At 37.7% G+C, this 26,004-nt stretch overlaps 1 protein-coding gene across 3 annotated transcripts in view; it reads left to right on the top strand.

The window, feature by feature from the left end:
• KIF16B (kinesin family member 16B) overlaps nucleotides 1–26,004 on the top strand; it is a 315,626-nt gene that overhangs the window by 264,197 nt on the left and 25,425 nt on the right. For all 3 annotated transcript variants that reach the window (XM_032142462.1, XM_032142463.1, XM_032142461.2), the window contains one exon: nucleotides 11,359–11,442. In XM_032142462.1, the coding sequence (XP_031998353.1) occupies nucleotides 11,359–11,442 (84 nt within the window). The remainder of the gene's footprint in view (nucleotides 1–11,358; nucleotides 11,443–26,004) is intronic.

The following is a 26,004-nucleotide window of genomic DNA, read 5'->3' on the forward strand; positions in this document are numbered from 1 at the left end:
GGATATATTCTGATTTTAATCACTGGCTGCTTCATATTGACCACCAACAATGAATTCTGTCTTGTTCCTTCAGTCAGTTGATATTTCAGGAGGGTCTAGTGTGTTGCAAACTCTGGTCTAGGTTCAGAAGAGGTGTTCATAAATATTGTGTGATATGGGCTTAAGTTACCCTATCAGGAGTCTAAAGGTAGCTCATTACTCCCTTCATAATCCAGCTAGGTTGTCCTGAAGAGTTGCTGCTTTATGCCTCTAAGAAATCAAACTTGGAAGAGAATTGCTTATTTGTTTGTGAGTATATTTCTCAGTGATAGCTGTTCTTATAAGGCCTTGGGAGCTGCTATTAATTTTGAGTAGTCAGAAATGCTTCCATCTAGTCAGATGTGAGAATTATGGAGCCTTTTGATGAGTTTTTATTATTTGCATTTCTCAAAAGCTAGAATGGCTTAAATTTATAGCCACAAACCTTTAGGGTGCAGATGTTTCAAAAGCTGCTAGTTACCATGTAGGCGGGTCTACTTGCAAAAGACAGGTTATAGCAGATTTGACCAATTCGAGTGCTATGTTGTATTTTTTTCTTCTAATCTTTAAAAATTGGGTAAAAGTTAGATAGCCAAATATCACACGAGTAAAGAAAATGACTAGTAAATGAGGAATGACAACAAAGTACACTTTTATCAGGTGTTAACAGAAGTCAAATGTTTTCCTTTTATTAGTAAAGACTCCACAACTTTATTAGTTCTCAGTTTCCTTTCGGTGATTTATAACCCAGTTTTAGCTGCTCAATTGTTAAAAATCATAAAAGATAGGCAAGGCTTTTTATTACCCGTTTTAATTTGTTTTCTATATTTTAGGGCTGCCATTGTTTATATCCAAAGTAATAGCAATGCCGTTTATCAAAATGGCTTATGCTGTCTGTTGCCTCCAAAACCACCTGCACTTAATACAGGGTCTGGCTTAACTAAAATGTGAACTTTGCCAAGAGAAAAGGCTTTCAAAAACAGGAAACTTTTCCATTACATTTTTCCATTACATGTCTTCTTGATGGCAGCAGACTGGCTGACCTATCTTATTATAATGTAATAAACATTGAAGTCAGCATTTGAGCCTGATAACTCTTAGAAGAAAATTGGGCTGTGTCAGTTCACTGGGAATCAGAAAGAGAAAAATCAACTTGTAGATGAAAATTTCACTCAGAGATCATTAAGAAATATTACAATATCAGCAGAGAGAATGCTGACTATATTTCTAATATGCATACATATACATATAGCTAGCTAACTTGCCAAATGGATGAGACTCAATGCTTTCATAATTCCCAACCCTGGGATTCACGAATAATTATAAAATAATTTATATTATAAAATAGCTTATAAGATTTAAGTAAATACTAATTATCTTAGCTTACTCTTTTGAAAATTCTTCATATAGATCTATTTTTCAACCAAAAATTTAGAGGCTTGTTGGTTGAACATCCAAAATAAAGCTAATTACTTGGGTTTTTAGACTTCACAAGCACTGAAGAAGGGAAAGACAAATTTCATTGGAAATCAGTAGGCTTCAAATTATTGATTTCATTTTTTAATGGCTTTTATTTCAGTTCTTTTGTCTTTTGAATATATTTTATTTACCGAATTGCAAAACAAGCTTGCCATTATGCTTTTCTTAGGCCTAAGAAATATGCTATTGTAATTCTCATCTGTTTGTTTCCTGTGTTTTACTCTGCATAACGAAATTTTATAATGAGACAAAGTAGGCCATAGGGCTGTTGTTAAACTCTCCTTCAGCATTCTCTAGGCCTATCATGTCTGTCACAGATATCCAATTTATTTGACCTCAGTCATCATTTTAACTTTAATACACAGTTTTCCCATAAGAGCTCAAATATCTTTGCATCATTTCCCACTCCTGCTGTAAGGATAATAGCTATAACAGGAAAAGATGCCATTTTAAGGGTTTTCTCATGAATACTGCATTTCTGTTTGTGTCTGTCCTTTTTCTGTTCTACAACCTCTTGAAAAATAATATGTTTCATTATTATATCAGGCCCCATTTTCCTTCTGCACATCTGAGCCTTACTTCAAATAAGAATACTGTGAAGATTTCATAGGAAGTAAGATATCTTCCTCAAAAGCAGTATTGCCAAGATAATGGGTAAAATATCTCCATGGTATCTAAAGTGTTACTTCTAACGCTGTGTGGGGAGATTTTAATCATCAGCATCTGAGTTACAGAATTTCAGAACTGAAATGAAACTTAAACATCTTGGTTCAATTTCTTCATTTTCACGATGATGAAACTAGGAACTAGAGAAGTTTTTATACATTGTTCCAGATTATACAGCCAGCTATTTGCTAAGCTGAGACTTGAAATCCAATTGCCCCAAATCTTAGGTTATTAAAAGAAAAAGACATACGGTGTTAATTTAACTCTTCCATTAAATTTGTAAAAAGAATAATCATTTTTTACTGTTTCTATAAAAATGATGCATGTTCATTTATAAAAATTTTACATGATACAAGGAAATATAAGAAAAAAAGCAACAGATTATCCCAAAATGATTCTATAAATATGATTAATGTTACCATTTAATGAACATTATTTTAAGTATCTAAATGAATAGGCACAGATAAGAGGATGGAGATGTAGATTGACAAAAAAGAAATTAAAATAGAAGAATAGGGAAAAGAGTGAAATAACTTTACGACATTGTGTTTATTCTAGATATGCTATTTTTAAGTATAAACATTGCATTTAATTTTACTTGAATTGAACAGAAGTGAAAGAAAATGAAAACTGAAGAAATTGCTGAACTTGAAATTAAATTTTCTTCACCACAGGATATATTGTCTCTAAAATATATGTGACTTTAAGATTATTTTTAAAATTGAAATGTTAAGGTCACTAGTTTTCAAAGGATGTGTTTCCATTTTATAAATTACCAATTGACTCTTCTAACAGAGATAAAATTAACTTTATTTTCTCCCACCTCCCAATTTTTTAAAGTTATATTCTGAGACCTTTACATTGTGCTATCTTGTGGTTGGATATTTTTGGTCATTCGGTATGTTTTTGAAAGATGCATCTTGATGTGTTTTATCTGAGTTCTTATCTGCTTGAGAATGTGTATTTGTGGCCTGTGCACTTGAAAGACCCTTTGGTTAGATATAAACTTTTTGGGTCACATTTCTTTTATCACATTTTATTTTGTGTTGTTATTTTCTCAGCTCTGTGTGCTACGTGCTAATCTTTTTTTACTGTGCTTGTTCTGCACTTGTTCCTTCTACTGGAGCTTTCATTCCCATCATGTTTTTGTTTCTTCCACCTCTTTCTTAAGTCCTGCTGGCTCACATTTTTTTGTGGAAGGAAGGAGGGTGCAGAGGCACTGATTTTTTTTGAAGTTTTTTTTTCATTATAGAATAGCTTCAGACTGTGTTTTTGCCTTTTAATTTGCCTTGTAATATTTTGTTGAAAGCTAGACACAATATATTGGGTAAAAGGCATTGAGGTAGATTGATTTTTAGAGTGAGGTTTTATGTTTATCTGGCTAAGATATAGGCTGGGTTTATTGGTTGATGTAGATGTGGTGTCAGAGGCTAAAATTTCCTCTAGTGCCCTTGTTTTTGTCTCCCGTTGTTGTCTTTGGGCTTTCCTGGAGTCTTTTAAAATAGGGTCTGAGGCTTACAGTTCTTTCAGCTGTAATCCCCTGTTACACAGCAGCCCCATGATATGATAGTAAGGTATGGTGAGAGGAAGCCTTCTATAGTCCTAGGGTAGTTTTCATTCTTTTCATGAGCCTGCGTTGAGTGTTTCACTTAGCCCTGGTCGGTTAGGCTCTGGTGAAACCTAAGGTAGTTAGGTTCTGGTAAAATACTTTCTCTTAAGAGCAAGCCTTGTGAAGGAGAACAGAGTGCTCTGGGAATATTTAAAAATGGTTACTTTTTCATTCCCCTGCTCAATCCCCCAATGTCCCAGTGAGAACGCATCATTTGAAAACTAGAATCCAACTTCACAGTGAGAACGTGGTGGGGCTCCTGGAAGTAAAACTCTCAAAAGTGTGGAGACCTTCCTCAAGACTGGCCCCCCTCAGAGATTTTAACAATCACACTAGTCTATATTTGAGCCTCCAGAGATTCTGAAATTACTGTTTATAGTGTTTCTACCAATACTGGCTCCAGCAGCAGGCCTCAGTGCCAGGCTGAGTTACGATTCTCTGTGTCCACCTGTCTGTCTCTGCAGTCTGAGGGCAGTAGTTTGCCCTGTGATCTCACTTCTCCACTGGATCTAAGAAGAGTTGTTGATCTTCATTTATTTTTCAACTTTTTTCTTGTCATGAGGACAGGAGTAACTTTTCAGCTCCTCATGTGTAGGATCAGAAACCAGAAGTCCTATTTTAGAATACTTTTAGATTTTAGAAAAAAATCTGAAGATAGTTCAGTTCTCATATACCATACTCAGTTTCCCCTAGTATTAACATCTGCCATTAGTATAGTACATTTGTCATAACTAGTGAACCAATACTGGTACATTATTATTAACTAATGTCTGTACTTTATTGATATTTTCTTAGTTTTTACCTAATGGCCTTTTTCTGTTCCAGGATCCCACTCAGGACGCCCCATTATATTTAGTCGTTACGTCTCCATAGGCCCCTCTTCACTGTGACAGTTTCTTATACTTGCCTTGTTTTCAGTGACCCTGACACTCTTGAGGAAGACTTGTTATGCATTTTTGGGAGGGAGACCACAGAGGTAAAAATGCCATTTTTATCATACCATCTCAAGGATATATACTATCAGTATGACTTACCACTGTTGATACTTGATCACATGGCTGAGGTTTCTCTACTGTAAAGTTACTTGTTTTTCTTCCTTTCCACGCTGTGTTATTTGGAAGGAAGTCACTATGCATAGCACACATTTCAGGAGTGGGGAAATAATGGGCTACTTTCTTGAGGGTGAAACATCTATATAAATTATTTGGAATTATTCAGAAGTGATAGTCGAGTTACCCATTTATTTCTTTATTCCATCATTCTATTTTTGGTTACCCACCAATACTTTATTTTTCAAAGTGAATCTGAATCCCCCATTTATTTATTTATTCAATTATTCTATTCTGGGTTATCCACCAATACTTCTTCTTTTTAATTTTCTTTTTCAAATTGTCTCAGCTTTGGCCACTGGAGCACTTTCACTTGATGTCTGTGTTCCTTTGAGACACCGCGTCTTGTGTTTTTGTTTTCAAGCACTTCGTGCTTTCTGGCGCCACAGGCTGCTTCAGGCTCATCGTGTATATTCCCTGCCCCATCCTGGAATCAGCCGTTTCTCCAAGAACTGGCTCACTTTGCTTCCTCTTTTTTACCCTTATTTTCTCTTCTTTCAATGTGTTTATTATCTACTTCTTTGGGCTCTGTTTAGAGATGGATTTTGTGTTTCCTACACGACTATTAATTCTCTGAACTCCTCCTGGGTAGCTTTGGCTGATCCCACTTACGATGTATCCTCTTGAGCTGCCTTTTGCTTATGTTTCATTCAATGTCACCTCACCTCACCCTTTTTACACATAGTTTCGGTTTCGGTTCCTTCTAATTATTTCTCATCTTTAAGGGAAGTGGACTAATTGTTGTGGGAAAACACCAGTGCTTTGTGGGAGCAAGGAGGGGCAGACGCTGGGGAGGAGGAGGGCAGCTATGGTATGCGCAGACCACTTAGAATTGTCCTGAAACTGTTTTCACCAATTTTTTCCTTCACTTTGAGACGCATCTTCTCTTGTTCTCTGGTTCTTGGGGGCTGTGGAGTTGCTGGCTGTGGGCGATAAAGCCGAATACTTGATCTCTGGCCTTTCCTGCCTCTGGCCCTGGAGACAGGGACTTCCCCAGGCTCCTCCTCTCATAGCCCCTGCTCGCCTTCCTCCTTGAGTGGAATTGCATCCTGATCTTTTTCTCATCCCTATATTTAGTCTCTTTAATCCCAGCATGGGCAGAATGTAGGTGAGGGCGAGAGTGGTTCTAGGCCACCCTTGTCTTCTGTCATCTCCTCTCTCTGTGGTGGTCTTCTGGATGCTGCTGCCTGGCTGACAGTTTGAGCTGTGGCGGTTTCCCAGTTCAGAGACAGTGTTTGTGGTGGTGGCGGTGCTTTCGAAGAAGGTGAGAGGAACAAATCCAGTTGTTGCTCCACCATCTTTAACCAGAATGGTTTCACCAATTTTTATGGTTTGTAGAAAGATTATTTTTGGTGCAGTCACGCTTTTCAACATGTGACTGTCTCCAAAAGAGTTATAAGGGGAGATGATCATGCTTGTTCTTTATGAAAATGAAATCTTACAGAAAGAAAGAAATTGTTTTTCCTCCATTACTGAATCCCAAGTATCTTGAACATTTTTATGTAATTTGGAAATACTTACCTGAGATGCTTTAGAATGTAGTTGTTGAGAGGAATATATAGAACTTCAGGAACTTTAATTTCTTGAAATATAGGACACCGTATCTCCTTTGTCAGAGGCCACGGAGGAAATCCAAGAGGAGTCTCTCCACCTGCAGATTGTCATTCACTGTTCCTGACAGTACTTCTCATGAAAATCAAAAGTAGAATATCTGTTCTGTTAGAAAAATGAGGCAATAAAAATGAAAATGTGTAAATATAAAGTACTTGAGAGGGAAAGAAAATGTTCAGATAATATTTCTGATTTAATTTTAAACTTTTTATTTGAGAAATCAAATAAAAGATGTTGGTGTGTGGGGGACATCGGTAGAGAGGTCAGGGACAATTCAGAATCACGTCTTCTGTGAACCTCTCTTATATTCTTAATTTGTTGGAAGTGTTACATTTCAGAAAACAGCGCTTTCAGCAAAATGGAAAAGGTTTTTTGGTTTTGGGTTGTTTTCGTTGGTCTTCCAGGCACAGTTATTTGTCCTGACCAGTGACTCTTTTGATCTTGGTAAATTGTCCATTTTTTAAAAGTATTTAGGCAGTTTAAATCATTTACACTTCAGAAATGAAACCTACAGAGAATTGCTTTTGTTGATCTATTTTGAAATAAATGAGGCAGTAGCTTTGCACTTATGGAGAGAAAAAAGTCCAGCCCTCGTCTGTACTCTGGCCCTCTAACCTGTGGTAAGAGGTTTAGCTATGTTATTATTTTAGGAATGAAGTGGTCATTCCTGCCCCTGCTCTCCACCTTCTTTGTCCCAGTCATTCAGCAGGTCAGCATCAGGGCCCTCATTTTTCAGAGACTCCTTTATTTGAGCTGAGGAAGCCCATCTAAGTAAAGATGATGCTCTTTTTTTCTTTTTGGAAGATGGACTTAGGAATGTGACTATAATGTCTTCCATGTCAGCTATTATTGTTCTCCAAATGGCCTCCTGTGCCACCTGCCCTGCTATCCCAACGCTTTCACTATTTTAATGTAGTATGTTTTAAAATATAAGATACTTCTAGTTTTTGTTTTACTTTTGAGTGCCTTAAGAAAAATATTCTTTTGAAATGGATTGGCTTAGGTATAGCTGATCAGCAACCATCAAATGAGATACTTTTACTTGGCAGATAACGCAGCTGATGGAAAATGAAGCAACCCTAGCAGTCACTTAAGTGTCGAAGTTTTATGCAGGATTTAGCTAGATGAAATTGCTGATATGCAACAGTTTTTAACTTACAGAACTGGCAATTTCATCTTGTCCAACCTGAGCTTATAGATAGCAAGGCCTAAGTGGCACTGTTAGAATTCTCTACAGAGGAGACATGGAGGTGGTTTCCACTGTATCAGAGGGAAGGGACTCACTCATGTTGCAGATGAAGCTGTTTCTGATGGAAACATCATTATATTAATGGGGGCATGTTTTTCCTATACTTTACATTATGGCCTTGGCTTTCTTCTTTGGCTTGTTCATGTCCCAGCCCCACCTATAGGACCTGGGCCCATTAGCTCACGTTTCTATCATGAGCCACATTGGAACTTCTGCAGCCGTTCCTTTTCTCCATCCCACCCATACTTTATTGTAAGGATAGCTACCATTATTCTTAGTTTTTACTTGGAGAGGGGTAAGATGATAGTTGCCAACTAACTTTGTATGTCCTGGAATGGACTTCTGGGGAGCTGCAGCCCCATCCTGCTTCCTGCTGTTCTCTACTGCTCTGCTGACCCTGGGCAAGGGTACAGGTCCTCAGCAGGGTCCCGTTGACAACTCTTGTTGGAACTGTTGATGACTGCCTTGGAGTGGTATGTTCATGTTTCTGGTTACATACACTTAGGAGGAATCACTCTTTTTCATCTTTACCCTAGATCCCCAGAGACTTTGCAACAGTGTCTTTCATGCACTGCAGACGCCCCTTATAGCTTTATCCCGAGAGGCCTGGAGTCAGTCGGTCCTGACTTTGCCCCCATGACTCTGAGCCTTTCCAAGTCACTTAGCTCTGGGCTTGGGTGTCTTCAACTCTAAAGTCAGACAGTTAGTTGAATATCATGGTCCTGTGATTATAGGCCAGAAAGTCACTTAGAATTGGCCTTTTCCTCCTAAAATCTGAACAACAGTGTTGCACATGATTTACACATAGTTATTTCACAGGCCGAATATTAATAGCACAGAATGCTTGCCTCCATCTCGGTCTGGAGAGGGAACGCCACTGTTGACTAGGAGGAGATGTGAATGCTTGCTCCCTCCCCGCTTCCACTGCCTAAAGTCCTTTTATTGCACGATTTCTGATTGAGCATGTGAGTGTGACTATAAACTTCCCCTGACAGAAACCACATCACCTCATCAGCCACATAAGAAAATGACAAAACAACCAACTGTGAAAGCATGCTTGCCAAGCTTTCAGCACCACAGCATCGGGGGAAGCGGGAGGCACGTTTGTACTGGAGGAGATGGAAGCTGGAGGGAGCCAGAAGATGAGCTCTGCTGTACCTGTCTTCTCTGAGCTGCAGCAGGGGGGGAGTGTGTTTGTGCCGGTGAGGCCAGATTCCGGAAAACCCTTTGCTCCTTGAAGCCATGTCACCACGGCTTCCCAGTGGAAGCAGAGAGGCCACAAGGGAATGTGGGCGTGCCACTTGCTCAGTAATTACCAGATCTCTAACAGCTAATAATATAGCTAAACTCCAGTCACTAAATCTTCACGGAATCCTTTTAAAGTTTGGTTTCATTTTCTATGGTTTTATTTCAGCAGAGAATACTCGGGCTCAGAGAAACGTAGCTAGTAAGCCGGTTAGTGGTCAAGCCAAGATTCAGACTGGGTCTGTCTTGCCTCAGTGCGCATGGTCTTTCACTTTACCTTGAACTGATTTTAAAGTTGGATGTCAGCCAACTAAGCATTGGTGAGAAACAGAGATGGGGAAACCCATACCTTAGTGTTACCTTCAACCCACTCCAAGGTTTCTCTGCTTTGATAGAACACTAGGGGGAATGAGACAAATATCTGCCCAACTTCAATCAACTTTTAAGACAGGCTATAAAGTAATCAAAGATACCTTTAAGAGAGTGAAAAGGGGGAATTATTCTTACTTAAGGAAAAGGCAGAAACGAATTTAAAAATGGACTAAAGAGTTGAACAGACACTTCCTAAAAATGACTAACCAGACGTCAATGAGCAGATGAACAGATGTTTGACAACATCAGTCATCAGAGAAATGCAAATACGAACCACAGTAGACATGACCCACCAGCATTGCTAAGAAGGACGACCACTGTACCAAATGCTGGTGAAGATCTGGAGCAGCCGCATCTCTCAGTTACTTCTGATAGGCGTGTCAGTTACTAAAACTGTTTTGGAAACCATTTGATAGTTTCAAATACAGCTGAACACACACAAACTCTCTAACCCAGCATTTCCAACACGTAAGACTATGACCATCAGAACTGTGTACATGTTTATCAGAAGATCTATAGGAAAGTGATCATAGCAGCACAATTTCTAGTAACCAAAAACTGGAAACTAACAAAAAGCCCAACAGCAAGATAATGAACAAATACATTATGGAATGTTCACATAGTGGAATACTGTACTGCAATGAAAATGAGCAAACTATTGCTACGCATGACAACATGGTTGGATCTCACAAACATGATGCTGAACAAAAGGAGGAAGACACAAAAGAGTTCATACTGTATGACATCTTTTACATGAAGTTCAAAAGTAGGAAAAACCAAGCAATGCTATCGTCATAGTGTCAGGCCTGCGTTAACTTTTGTAGGGGTGAGAGGGAGTGCCTGGAAGGGAGCAAGTGCAGTTCTGGGGGTGCTGGCAGTGTTCTGTTTCTTGATCCGAGTGCTGGTTACACAGTGTGTTCAGATTTTGAAAATACATCCAGTTCTTCCCTTGTGATATGTGCACTTTTCTGTATGTATATTATACTTTAATACTATGTTTTTAAAGTATTATATATACAGATGCTAGTCTTTAATTTTTGACTCCCACTGTGGCAATATAAATTTAAATCAACTTAGTGATTTGCATAGGCATAAAATTGGAATTTTGTGACATACTGTGCCCTACATTGTGGGAGAAATGCTCATTTTTTCTTGGTAATGCTTCGTTGGCTTCAATTTGTCTGGTCCTGACAAATTGAGAAAGGAAGGAAATAGTGAATTCCGCAACTGCAGCAATTATTGCTACTTAGCATTTATTCAGCCAAGGCAACACTGGCTAGTTGGATTCTCACCAGATTATAGAATCCTATCTTGCCTGGGAATCTGTAGTAAAACTTACTGTTTATAATTTTTGTACATTCAAGAAGAAAAGCATAAGAGAAATACTATGAAATGCTAAGATCAGGCTAAACGAAATCTGAACCTTCACTTTTAGGAAGCAAGGTGAAAAGATGGAAAGAGAAGCCCTCTTTTCACATGGGCAGTCTTCATTCCCAGTCGTAACTGAAAAGGCAATACTGAATATTTACAGAACCTTAGCAATAGTCTGAAAACGATTTTACAAAATGTTCAGGTAGTGAGTAGGTTGAATTTTCAAATTCTTATCTCAACACAAAACTAATTGGATTCTAGTAAAAAAAAAAAGGGGGGGGTACTGAAAGAAGAACAAACATGTGTTTTAAAAAACAAAAAGTATAAAATACCACCTGGCACAGAGTCTGATATGTCATCTGAGACAGAATGCTGAGAATCAGATTCATTCTTCCATGGAGTTCCCATTGTCCTGTCTTCTCATTTGACCATTGGGGAATCTGACCCAAGGTTGCTTTATCTGTTGAAGGTCACACAGTTGGTGATAAAGCAAGGCAGGACCCACTATCTTTAAACTTTCAGCCTCTTTCTTTTCACCCCATGGAAGAGATTTCAAATAATAGATTAATAATAGCCCAACAATTAATAGGTGTGCTATTAACGCATGTCTTTTAAAATGTCTATTTCAGCTTGCTGCCCTTGAATTTCCTCCAAAGAAACTATTTGGAAATAAGGATGAACGTGTGATTGCTGAGAGACGAAGTCACTTAGAGGTAACAGAATTAAGCTATTTTTCCTCTGTGTATGTAGAAAATGTGCCATCTGACCAGTAAGAATTGTTTCTGTTAAATACTATTACATTTCTTCGCAAGTGTGAAGGTGCTGCCTCATTAACACAGGAGATGGCAGCAGTAGATTACGAAGACATGATATCAGCTTGTTTAAAATACAAGTCCTTATCTTCCTCTGGTCTAGCGGAACGTTTTTCTTATTTTTAAGAAGATGCATTTATTCTAAGGGTTAGGAAGCAGGATGTGAGTGAGAACTAAATATTCACCATAGACAGATGGTATGTGATACAGGATGAGAGTACAAAGCTTGCTGCAAAAACTTGGAATTAATTAACTGAAGATTTATAGTATTACATCATTGTTGCTTTTTCAAGAGAGTTGGAAGCAAAAAGACACATACCTATTTTAGTCATGGGTAGGTTTCATTTGACTTATTTTAACTTAATCTTCCAAGCCGACTACATGTAGAACCCTGGTTTAACACAAGTGTTGTTTTTCTGACTGCCTCACTGCCAATGCACATTGTTGACTGCTTTATCTAGTTTGTATTTCTTTTTTGGGATATAGTTGCTTATTTGGTTGGAGATGCTAATGAGGCTGAGTCTTTTCACCAAGGCAGGGACCAGTTGTTTTCTTTAAGAATGGTGAAAGCTTGATCATGGCTAGTCCTTGCTTGTTGGCCACTTTCTTGCCATTGTGAACCATTGAGGCAGACAAGGGACAGAAGTGCAAATAGCTGATGACGACCTAGTGTTAGCAAGCTTTCAGGGAGACTCTCAGAGTTCCCCTTGCTACTTCATTTGTTTTTGTTTTGTTTGAGGCGGAGTCTCGCTCTGTTGCCCAGGCTGGAGTTCAGTGTCACAATCTCGGCTCACTGCAACCTCCACCCCTCAGATTCAAGCGATTCTCCTGCCTCAGCCTCTGGGTAGCTGGGATTACAGGTGTGAGCCACCATGCCCAGCTAATTTTTATATTTTTAGTAGGGATGGGGTTTCACCATGTTGGCCAAGCTGGTCTCGAACTCTTGACTTCAAGCCATCCTCCCGCCTCCACCTCTCAATGTGCTAGGATCACAGGCGTGAGCCACCGCACCTGGCCCTTTGCTACTTCTTTAAGAGTAGTAATAGTAAGACCTACTGGAAATAAAGTCAAATAAGGAAAGTCCTGAGAGAGCCCTTTCTGGATTGTGAAGTGCTACATAAAAAGTAGGTATTCTCATTGCTGGTGACAGCCAGTTAAAATTGGCTGCCCATGGCATGCACTTAATGCCACTGAACAAGGATTAGGGAAATATCTAGAGGCTGGGGGTTCCCATGAGAGCAGAGGAGAGAAGTGGGAGCAAAGGAGAAATTGAAGACTGGGAGGTTGTTGTCTATGAGGAGCATTTTAGAGTTTTGAGATCTTGAATATAGAACTACTCTGAGAAAAGAGGAGTTTTGGGATACAGCCATGCTTAGAGACATTTGAGTTAGACTACAGAGTTACACATCTGAAGAAGTAATTCAACCTGGAATGGCATGATCGTGATACCCAGCTGAAGAATTTGTGTTCAAGGAAGAGATTATTGTGGTGAGTCTGCTTGATCAAGTTTTCTCAAAGGTTTGATTGTATCATACAAAAAAATAAAAAAATAGCAGTAGAACTAGGGATGATTTTCTTTACCTAACTCTTAGTGCCTTCACTAACTAGACCTGCCTTTAATGGAAACATGGAGAATGATGGTTTATAAACTTGTTTTTGTATGCCAACAGAAAATAGATTGTTGTCATCCCTGGCTACTCAGGGCTCTGGTTAAACTCACATGGTGCACAGCTGTGCCATGACAGATTGGGCATTTCGTGTGCCATGCATTTGTGAGCACAGCACTGGGTACCCTTGGTTTTCCATTCCAACTTCCTGAGTTAGAGCAAAGTTCAGGGCACTCTTTCATTGTTAATGCTTTCAGGTGGAACCTATGTTTTTCCTTTTGGCATCTGCTGCTTCATCACTGAACCCTTCTAAACCATCAGCTGTTGATGAGCAGAGTTTTATGTTAATCTCTCTGCCTAGGCAAGGAACCCCTCCTTCCCTTGGCTGTGACTGTTATTTATCTGTGGCATTATCCTTTAGAGAACAGCGTCCACACCTTATGGAAATAAGCACTTACTTTTGAAATTTAATGCATTTCACCTAATGTTGACTGTTAAATCTTAGAATATTATCTTCTTTTCAAGGAGCAAGTATAAGTAACCTTCACTTTAATAGAAAGTTAATCTGAGATTCTCAAGTTAATTCCTTGCGACTATTTTCATATGAAAATCATATGAAAATCAACTTAGTTATTTTCCCTGAACTTTCCATTTAATTCAACAAACATTCATGTAATTCCTTACTACATGCTGGAGACAGTGGTAGGTGTTACATAGAATACAAAGACAAATGAGATATTTCCTTTCCTCTAAGTGTATATGCTTAAATTCCTGTATGAAACTTTACCTAGTCGTATATTATAAATACATAAACACATATGGATTCAAGTAGGACACATCTGCACTAGCTAATAAATGTGATGTCTGCTTAAAAGAAGTTATCCAACCGATTATTAATATCCAGAAATGCAACTTTCTGAACCTCACCGTGATATAGCTGTATAAAGTAGTGTTTTAAGTAGGCATTCAATTGTGTTTTAATCTTCCTTCTATTAAGATATTTCTAAGATTTAGACCTTGTGTTTGAGTTTATTAGCAAAAAGTATAAAATGTTTTCACGTTAAAGACATAAGCATCATTTTGGCACTCTCAAGTTATAAAAGTTAAGTCTGTTAAAATATTTATTTTTAGAAATGATGGCTAGGAACAGAAATTTCTCACTGTTGTCAGATGTTTTGGAGATTAATTTTTTTACCTTGGAGCAAGGAGTATTGGTTGTGTGTCTGGTGATAGTGTAGGGGCTAGAAATTATAACATTTAACATATTGCACCCCATAAAGGCAGGAGTAAGAATGTGATGATGGTAAGATAGTAAGTAGAGGAGTATAAATTGGGTCATAAGGGCCCATCTCATTGCCGAACTTCTTTCTGCTCCACTGATACCTAGCCAACTTTGGTTTGTAGCTGGAGCCAGTTTTTTCAGAATCTGGCTAATAATTGCTTTACATCTCATGCTCAAATGCTCCCAGCATTTTTGTTCGAAAAGAACTATAGAATCTTTGAAGATTTCTAATGTGGGTGGATCTCCCTACACTGCCATCCTGGCCGAGCTCAACCAGTTCAGTGTAACTGTGCATGTTGTGGGCAGACTCTGCCCTCAGTCGGTCAGAGGCTTCTGCTAACAACACTCCTCATATGTGACATGCTTCCCAGGCTCCAGACATTCCTTCCGGTAGCCCTGACAACTGCCTGGGAGACATGTGTTGGCAGATAGGGCAGTGGAGGTAACAGGAAAAGAATGTACCCAGTCTCTGATGTGTTAGTTTGAGCAAAAGGTGCTTCTTAATGTATTTTCAGTGAGATAGCGTAACTTAAGTCAAGCCATTAGAAACTGCCATTGTGTTGTAGACCAGAAACGGTGGCGTATCAGCAATTTCATATGCATCACATAGTGCCTGCTTTCCCACATTTGCTTGCTGTTTATTAAGGCCAAGCATGAGTGGAAAATGCTTATGATATCCTGTCATATATTCCTCGCAACCAACTTGGTGAGTTCTACCATTATCTTCATCTTACAGGTGAAGGCCTATGTCTTGGGGAGGAGAAAGAGGGTCACAAAGGTAGTAAGTGGCAAAGCCACAGTTCATACTCAGTTGTCTTTTAGAACAAACCCCTTCTTTTAATCAGCATGCTCTAAGTTTGGAATGGAGTTGGTTCTTCCTGTAAAGAAAGGCCATTGCTGTTGAAAAAAGACACCTTCCAGTGTTATCACTACAGTGTTAACTAAGATCCACTGTCTAATTATTTATTCTTAAAAGCCATTCCAGTTATTCAGCAATTATTGAGCACCTACTCTGTGCCAAGCAGTGTTCTAGAACTGAAGCAACTAGTTAATAACACAGGCCCCTTTCCTCATCTCTTAACTAACCATGGCAGTAACGATGGCTTTTATTTATAATCTTATTTTCGTTAAGGAAAGATGTTTATTGTGATTGTTGATTTCAAATATTCACTTTGTGAGTAATAAAAGGTTCTGAATCTCTGTTGCTTACAGCTTTATTTATGAGATGTCACATTGTTCTTGTGAATATTTAAGAGTATGTCAAATTCCCTAAAGTATAAAAAAGGATATTTTATGTGAATTACTGAGGAATATAAGCTTAGAATATCTTCAAAGACATTTTTATGGCTTTAAATATTGTACATATTATGTAAAATATACATATATAATAAATATACACACATACATAGTATATAAATATGTATATCCAAATGGATATCAAATTGAGTTCTAATAAATGCGGTATATAGTATTTCTTAACCATGGGCCTGAAACATCTCAAGCTGAACCATATGGTTCTAGAATATTCTATCCCTCAAACTGCCAGTGGTAAAGGACCAGTTACTTAATTCCATCACTTATCAGTACTTTTGTACAATGAATGACAATTAATTACAAGAAAAAATAAATAAAAAGGACATACAAAATAGAAGCACAATTCTTTTCTTTATTATGTGTAGATTCAACAGACGTAAAATTAGTTAAATTGCAGTAAAAGTGTCTGAAACATGGACCACACTTTGAGTAGCACTGCTTTGGAACATTTGTGAAACCTCACCTCTACTTCTCTAAGACTCCTGTCACTTTTTACATGTATCAAAAGCTATGTTTATGTCTCACATCTTCCCTGCTGTGCTCTTCAATACTTGAAGTTGGCAGAATTGATGTCTAATTCAATTCCTAATCTCCCATTATACTTCACGCATGCTTCACCGTCACTGAATTATCAGAAAATCTGCCCAAATTAGCCCCAAGTTAATGAGTTTTCTGTTTTATTTTTGTTCATTGATGAAAGGTGCATTTTGGGTTATTAACTTCAGAGAACATTATTATCTACTTGGAAATATTTCTACTAATCATTTTAATAATCTGTCATTTCAAGGAGTAACTATAATGAAAAAAATAAAATCCTCTAAAACCACAAAACTTTCCAGAATAATACAATCACTTTTAGAAGTAAGAAGCTGAGACGTCCGAAGAAATTTTCTTCAAAACTGCCTAGAAAACTGGAGCAGCCAGCAACTGAAATCTACCTCTTCTGTCCCCATTTTCATCTCTTTAGCTTGAGCATTAAGATAGATCAAAAGAAATGTGATAGCTAGGAGTGTGGACCTTGGAGCAGATCATCCTAGTTTTGAGTACTGATTCTGCTCCTTTGAAATTATTTAATGTCACTGTTTCAGTTTCCTTCTCTAAACAATGAGGATAATAATACCATTTTCCTAGAGTTGTACTGAGAATTAAATGCGATTGCATATATAACACGGAATCTGGTACAAAGAAAAACAACTCAAAAATTCATTGATCCTATGATGATAGTGATGATTGTGGTGGTGGTGATGGTGATAATGATGACAAGGAAAATGATGGAGCCTTATGGTGCATTTCAGAGCTGTTTTAAGAGCCAAGGGAAGGCAAAAGAGCACCACTCCCCGGCAATCATGAAATGTAACAACAGCAGTATCTCAGTTTATTACATTTACTTGCAAAATCAATGAGCAGAGACACTAAAATCGTGTCACTATTCTTATTCATGATGATTCCTGGAAGATACCGGAACTCTTGCTGTAATACCAGCCTGTCTTTCAACCTGTAAGATTGTAATCTGAAAAATAGAAATGACTTTCTGAAAGATTTAGTCATGGTGGAGCTGTTGTCCAAAATGATAAAGATTAGAGGCATAGGATCATTATGAAAGGAGCACAGTTCCTCCAGATTGACACAGTGTTATTTACAGCTGCTTAGTTCTCTTGGCATGTCTACCAGATCATTGACTGCAAGACTGCCCACTGTGAAGTCCCCAGCTGACTTGGTGTATGCCCTGGACTTCTGCCTGTGAAAGAAATAGATAAGTATCAATGAGTTTCAGCCAAAAAATCCCAGGAATACATCTATTTTTAAAGCAATGTTAGATTTATTGATTTACCACAACAAGGAAGAACCATGTGAACCACAGGAACCATGCAAGCTTCTCAGTAAGAAGGTATTGAAAGGAAGTTATTAAGAATTTGGACTTGTATTAGGTAATTTGGGGAAGAATGCAGGAAAGCAGAGCTTTGTTCTGGATTGGATGCTGGGGGCAATTCTCTGATTGAGTGTATTAATAATTCTGATCCAGAAAGCAAGAAGAACAGAGTGAGTTTTAAAACATGATTGATAAGCCAAGATATGGAATCAACCTAAGCATCCATTAATGGGTGAATGGATAAGAAAATATATATATACACAATGGAATATTACTCAGCCTTAAGAAGAATTTGCAGCAATATGAATGGAACTGGAAGTCATTATGTTAAGTGCAATAAGCCAGGAACAGAAAGACAAATATTGCATGTTCTCACTCATATGTGGGAGCAAATAAGTGGATCTCATGGGGATAGAGAGTAGAAGGGTGGTTACCAGAGACTGAGAAGGGGATGAAGGTAGGTGAAGAGAAGTTGGTTAATGGGTACAAAAATACAATTAGAAGGAATAAGTTCTAGTATTTGGTAATACAGTGTGACTATTATAGTTAATTATAACTTAACTGTATATTTCAGAATAGCTAGAAGATATAAATTATAATGTTCCTAACACAAAGTAAAGAAAAATGAGGTGATGGATATTCCAGTTACCCTGAAATTACACATTTTGTGCAGATATCAACATCACATATAGCCCCAAAATATGTACAACTGTAGCATATCAATAAAAAGTATGGTTGATAAAAAGCACTATATTAGCCCAGAAAAGAAAATATTTGATTATATTTGATCACAGTGTTCATGTTTTTGTCTTTGATCTCACACTATTATGGAGTGGTCTCTTTTTTTATTTTTAGTTTTGGGGCTTGATCCTTCATGGTCACAGAGTAGCCTTGTCTGGCGTTGATATTCTTTGAAATTGTTTGTGGTTCACAGGAGAACACTACAGCTTAGCTGTGAGAATGCCAGGGGCGGTTCCTAACTGCTTTTCTTTTATTTTTCTCACAGTAAAGGGATGCCCAGAGTTTATAGGCATTGTCCTGTCTAATGGCAGACGTAAACTAAATGAAGAACTGTTTCCAAAATAAAGTCTTGGTAGTTCAAATGACTTATCTGCCAAATACAGGTATTAGTAATGGCTGTCAGTATTGATATATCACCACCACCACCACTCCACCGCCAGGAGTCACCTTTCTGGCTTATGGTGCCTGCAACACACAGCCTAGTTTTTCCTGACTAAAAACACTTTCTCATTCTACTTTAGTGTTATTTTACTCTCAAACCTCGAACTTTCAATAATAGAATTATTTGGTTTAGACATTTTATAGATTGAGCCTTTTTGGTTTCAAAGTAAATATCAAGAAGTAAAAATCCTACGATTTCCGAGTTTTCTCAGTCATTTACCTATTGGAAAGATATTAGGCAGTTCTACATTTAATGTTCTTTTCATCTATTCTCTGCTGACCTTACAAAACATATAATAATAGAACCATTACCAAACATAGAGATTAAATAAATACCTCATAGGAAAAACCGTTTTCTTCCTCATTTAAGTTTTTTTTTTTTTTTTCTTCTGGTTATCTGGTTATTTACATTAGCAGGAGCTGTTTTCTGTTATTAGTCCATTACCACTGTCATCAGTAGTAAAGCATTTTTGAAAGGTGTTATGTTTAGTGGCTGTTGGGGTATTCAAGGAAATTGAACTGGAGTGTGGGGGCTTTTCCATGTTGGTGGCTCTTGGAGTCAGAGAAGCTGAAGGTGCTGCAATCCTGAGGCTGATTGCCTGTCAAATCATTTTATACAACAGAAATCCTATGTATATATGTTAGTGCTTTATGAATGCATCAATGAGCGAGAGTCTCCAATTGGAGGGTAGGTGGGAAAAATCTCACTTTGGTTTTCATGAGCAGTCATTGGTGTAAGAGGAAAGCAAAATTAAGACAACTGTTTTCAAAAATAATAACAACTTCCAAACTGAGATGGAAGTCTAGGGGAGAAAAGGGAGGACTCCCTACCCTGTCATCAAACAGTAGTACTCTGCCATTTTTCTCCTTCTTATTCCTCAAATGACATTCGGTATTGAGATGATGGCTAACCACTCAGGGAGTCAAAACACACTATAAGCAGAAAGTTGTTCTCCATCTTTGGGCTCCCATTTTAAACTCTAAGCTGGAAATCAGAATCTTCATTTCTTTATTGATCGTGTTTTAAGTTGGCCAAAACATCTCAGGGCTTGGAATACTTCCCTCAGCTCAGATGTATTCTCCTCAGAGAGGCCTGCCCTGCCCACCGAGTAGAAGCAGTCCTGGCCCTAATGCCATCCACCGGATTTCCCCTGTTATTTCTTGGTCACAGCATTTAGCAGTTGTTGGAAATTTTTTTGCTGGTTGATTGATTGGTTTTGTTACAAAGTATTCTATGTTTTATGAGAGGCTAAGTTTGTGAGGACAGGGATTCCAGATGCTTCATTCACCTAGAACAGTATCTGCCCCTTAATAGGTCCTCAGTAAATATTTGTTCAGTGTCCAGTTAAAGCCATGTTGAACAGCAAATAGCAGATATTTGTTCTGACAAAAAAAATACAAAAAAAAATTCAAAATGAGAGCACATTTGGAAACATGGGTTTGAGTGCTTGCTCTACCACACTGCAAAATGCCACTGGGCAAGTTATTTAACCCCTCTGAGCATCATTATTCTCAGTGCAAAACAAGGATAAGAACAACTAATTTTCAGGATTGTTGAGGGGCTCAAATGAGAATGGTATGTAAAAAGTACCTAACAGAAAACATAGTCTGTAATATGTCCTCAGTTGATACATGATAAAGTTAAAAGCATACACTATAGAACAATTAGATCTGGTTGTGAATTACTGCTCTGCTACTTAATGACTGAGTAATCTTGGACAAGTTACTTCTCTGTGAATCAGTTTTATTACCCATAAAATGGAAATAATATTATCCATCTAATACAGTTGTGATGGTTAATGAAATAATTCATATAAAATATTTGGATAGCTTCCTGATACATAGCAAACACTAGAAATGATTTTTTTTAAGTTGTTGCTACTTTGCAGTTGTCTTGTAGTGACTTACAGTATAATTTTACAAGTAAACATTTAAAATCCTAGCTTATGCAATAAGACAAGAAAAAATATATACTGATTGGAAAGTAAGAAATAAAACTGTGTTATTCACAGATGACCTGATTGTTTATGTAGATAATTTGAAAGAATTAACAAAGAAAAAAACCCCTGGAATTGATCCATGATTATAGCAAGGGTGTAGAATACAAAGTTAATATATAAACATCAATAGCTATTCTATATACCAGCCACAAACAAATGGAGTTGGAAATTAATAACACGATACCATTTACTTTAGCATCCCCCAAAACTAAATACTTGTTTATAAATCTAACAAAATATGTACAAGCTCTATATGAGTAAAACTACAAAATTCTGATGAAAGAAATCAAAGACAAACTAATGAAGAGGTATTCCATGTTCATGGGTAGGAAGACTCAACACTGTTAAGATGTCAGTTCTTTGCAAGTTGGTCTATAGATTCAACTCACTCCCAATCAAATTAGGAAGACTGACACTACCAAACTCCAATACTTAATATAAAGCTGTGGTAATCAAGACAGTGTTGTACTGGTGAAAGAATAGACAGATAATGGAACAGAACAGAGAGCCCAGAAATAGATATAATTAATTATCTTTTGCAAAGGAGCAAAGGCGATAAAATGAAATAGTCTTTTCAATAAATGGGACAATTGGATATCCACATGCAAAAAAACCAATCTAGACACAGACCTTATGCCATTCACAAAAACTAAACTGATTATAGGCCTAGAAGTAAAACACAAAACTATAAAATTCCTAGGAGATGACATAGGCAAAAAACTTGATGACTTTGGGTGTGGAAGTAACTTTTTAGATACAACACCAGTGACATGATTCATAAAATAAATAAGATAGACTTCACTAAAGTTTAAAACTTCTGCTCTGCAAAAGACACTGTCAGGAGGATGAGAAGGGAATCTACAGACTGAGAAAAAATATTTGCAAAAGGCATATCTGATAAAGGGGTGTAATTCCAAGTATACACAGAACTCTTAAAACTCAACAATAAGAACACAAACAACCTCATTAAAAATAGGCAAAAGAGGCCAAGCATGGTGGCTCACACCTGTAATCCCAACATTTTGAGAGGCCGAGGCGGGCAGATCACATGAGGTCAGGAGTTCGAGATTAGCCCGGCCAACATGGTGAAACCCCATCTCTACTAAAAATACAAAAATTAGCCGGGTATGGTGGTGCATGCCTGTAATCCTAGCTACTCGGGAGGCTGAGGCAGGAGAGTCGCTTGAATCCAGGAGGTTGCAGTGAGCCAAGATAGCACCACTGCACTCCAGCCTGGGCAACAGAGCGAGACTCTCTCTCAAAAAAAAAAAATGAGCAAAAGACTTGAACAGACATCTCGCCAAAGAAGATATACAGATGGCAAATAAGCATATGAAAAGAGGCTCAATAACATATGTCATCAGGAAATTGGAAATGAAAACAAGATACCACCATACACCTAATAGAATGGCCAAAAGCTGGAACATAAACAGCACCAAATGCTGGTGAAGATGTGTAATAAGAACTGTCCTTCATTGCTGGTGAGAATGAAAAATAGTACAGCCACTTTGCAAGGTTTTGGCGATTTCTTACAAAATTAAACATACTCTTACCATATGATCCAGCCCTACTCACTCCTTGACATTGACCCAAAGAAGTTGAAAACGTGTCCTCTCGAAAATCTGCATATAAATGTTTATAGTAGTGTTAATCATAATTTCCAAAGTGTGGATATAACTTAGATATCCTTTAGTAGGTAAATGGATAAATAAACTGTGGTACATCCCAACAATAGAATGTTATGTAGCACTACAAAGAAACGAGCTTTCAAGCCATGAAGAGATTTTGGCAGAACATTGAATGCGTATTACTAAGTAGAAGAAGACAATTTGAAAAGATTATATGGCGTACGATTCTAACTGTATCGCATTTCGGAAAAGGCACAACTAATAAGACAATAAAAGGATCAGTGGTTGCCAGGGATTTGAGGGAGGGAAGAGATGAATAGGCAGAGAATAAAGGATTTTTAAGGCAGTAAAGCTACTCTGTATGATATATAATGGTAGATACATGTCATTATACATTTTTTAAACCCCATAGAAAGTACAAGGGTGAACCCTAATGTAAGTTATAGACTTTGGGTGATAATGATACCTCAATGTAGATTCATCAGTCCTAACAAATATGCCACTGTGGTGTGGGATTTTGGTAGCGGAGGAGGCTCTGCATATTTGGGGGGTCAAGTGTTCCATGGGAAATTTGTATACTACACTCAATTTTTCTAACAACCTCTAAAACTAAGAAGTAAAATCTATTTTTTAAAAGGTACATGTTTAAAAATAAATCATCATGTGGTAGTTATGTGTTTATAATAGTCCTTTCCTCCTTTTCTCTCTTAATTGCTCTTTCACTTCTATCCTTCCTCCAACCTCTTATTTTTCCAGTGTGCCATTATTGCTTTGCTTAAAAAATAAAATAAAAAAGAAAGAAAAAGAAGAAGAGGGAAGAGAAGAACAGTGGCTGGGTGGATGGACAGATGGGTAGATTTGACACTATTAATCATTTTTTCTTGAGAGTATAATTTAAACTGTTATTAAAAGGAACATATCTTCTAAACAAGCTATGTTTTTCATACGTATTTTCCACGGCTTAGCATATGATAATTTATATTTTATTAGAAGTGGCTCACTCATTACTCTAAAATTTGAGAGTCACTGTTGTATCTTTTATCAAGCACCGTATTTATTCACTTGTTCTTCCCAAACTCAAGTTCAACGTCTGTCTATATGAATCAATCATTGCCTTCCCAAGTCTGAAAATTAGACCTAGTGGGATTCCCTTTCCATGTTAAAATGTTTGAACACAGAAGCCAAGAAGGAAATATGTCGTAATCACATGTAGCCATTAAGTAGGTGAGAGGAACACTGATGTAATTGGACAAACAGTTGTAAAGATCCTTTTCCCCTGTAATTTTCATATACTACAGCAAAGACTTTTTCACACTGGTGTTTGGTTGAGGGTCTTCTTGTTCTTCTATCTAGTAGTATCATTTGCAATACTCTAAGTGACCTATTATTAGATTTAACTGTTAGTAAAAATTGTAAAAGCTTTTTATTCAAGGGTCACTTAAGAAATCTAATAAAGGTTGTTCCTGCCTCCCCCTCTTAACTTTATACAGCACTGAAACTAAATTCTCCTTAGTTCTGTCAGACAGAAAAGTTGACATAATCTTCTATTTAGTTAGTGTGCAGAGCCAGAAGTACTTGAGGACATTAATTTAATATCAAAATGTGGTTAGAATTTTTCATGGAAATGAGAATGTCTTCATTTAAGGACATAGCCAAAGTTCTCTTTGGTACAGAGTGACCTTCTGTGGCAATTCTTTGCAACCCTTTCTGGTTCAAAAGAGCAAATTGCCTTTACCTAAGAGTGTTGAATGTGTTAATATCAGGTGTTAAATGAGTTCTTAAAATCAAATAATCCAACTCTGTTATACTAGACAATTTCTACCATGCAAAGGGTAATGCAACCATCTCAAACTTTCCAAGCCTCATTGGATTAAAGGGAATCTCAGATACTGTGATGTAGAAACTAATGCCCTATATTTTCTCTTTTTTCATTTTATGACAATACGTAGAAAACCAGAATGAATAATGTAATGAACCCCAATGTACCCTCTCCATCACCCCACTTCAACATATAATCATCATGGGACCAATCTTATTTATATGCACACACACACACACACACACACACATGCACACACAGGATTATTTTAAAGCAAATATCAGGCATCATATTATTTCATCTATAAATATTTTAAGCTATATCTCTTAAGAAAGCAAGACTGTAAGTTTTAAATGTAACCATAATACTGTCATCAAACACAGACACACACACTCCAAATTCATCTCTCAATATAAACAAATAGTCAGTGTTGAAGCCATACCAATTTTCTCATGTCTTACAATATGTATGTTTCAATCATGACCAACATATTTACACATAGCATTGGTTGATAAGTCTTTCTGGTTTCTTACAATCTATAGGTTTTTCTCTCTTTTTTTTTTTTTTATTACTCACCATTTATTTGATGAGGACAGCATGTCATTTACCTGTTGAATTCCTCGTGTTCTGGGTTTTGCTGAGTGCAACTCCGTGGCATTGTTCACCATGCTCTAACCCTGCATCTTCTGAAAACCAGAGGCTTGATTAAGTTCAGGTTTGATTTTTTTTTTGGCAAGAAGACTGTATAGGTGGGACTGTACTTCTGATTGCATTTTACAGGAAGCACTTGATGTCTGATGGTCTCTCTTTTAGGGTCTTTGCTGTCTTTATTAAAGCCATTCAGTGACTGTGACAGTCACAATTCATGCTCAGGACTGCTTCCCATGTCTGCACTGAGCCTGATATAGGGTGGTGGGATATCACCCACCTGATACAGGGTGGTGGTGATATCAGCGGGATATCACCACTGATCCCACATAAATACAAACTACCATCAGAGAATACTATAAACACCTCTACACAAATAAACTAGAAAATCTAGAAGAAATAGATAAATTCCTGGACACATACACCCTCCCAAGTCTAAGCTAGGAAGAAGTTGAGTCCCTGAATAAACCAATAACAAGTTTTGCGTGCAGTCAGTCATATAGCTTGTGTCTTCAAGGAGCTCACAACTCTAATGGAGCAGAGACACATCATTACAGGAGACTGTCATAACTGCAGGGATAGTCATGGACTTCTTTTGTTAAGGTCGGAGGACATGAGTCCCAAAGCAGTGGTTCTCAAACCTATCTGGCCTAATCTTTGAAATTGTCTTGAGCAGCTTTTTGAAAAATACAGTTTCTCCAGCCTTGTTCCAGTATATTCTGATCCACCAGGACTAGGGTGGGACTCAGGAATCTGGATCTACTGTGGAAAGGTGAGATTGGTGGTTGAGGGTAGACAGGGAAGGAAAAGCCAGATTCCACAAGCCATCTCCATGACTTTGGACCTGATCCAGAGGACCAGGAGCCAGTGGAATGTTGTCAGCAGCGAAGTGGAGGAATGAGGCTTTATCACTGTGGAGAGAATGGTGGGAGCAAGGGAGCCTGGGGGCAGGAAGAGCAGTGACTAGGGTGTTCCCATCTTCCAGGGAGACATGATTGTGGCCTAAACTAGGTGCACTGGCAGCTGGGATGAGAAAAACTGGTAGATTAGAGACATACACATGAGACAGAATCAGTATGGCTTGTCCTTCAACTGAATGAGACCTGGGGGGCA

The sequence above is a fragment of the Hylobates moloch genome, unplaced genomic scaffold (genome assembly GCF_009828535.3).
Source record: "Hylobates moloch isolate HMO894 unplaced genomic scaffold, HMol_V3 SCAFFOLD_21, whole genome shotgun sequence".
NCBI classification, from domain to species: Eukaryota; Metazoa; Chordata; class Mammalia; order Primates; family Hylobatidae; genus Hylobates; species Hylobates moloch.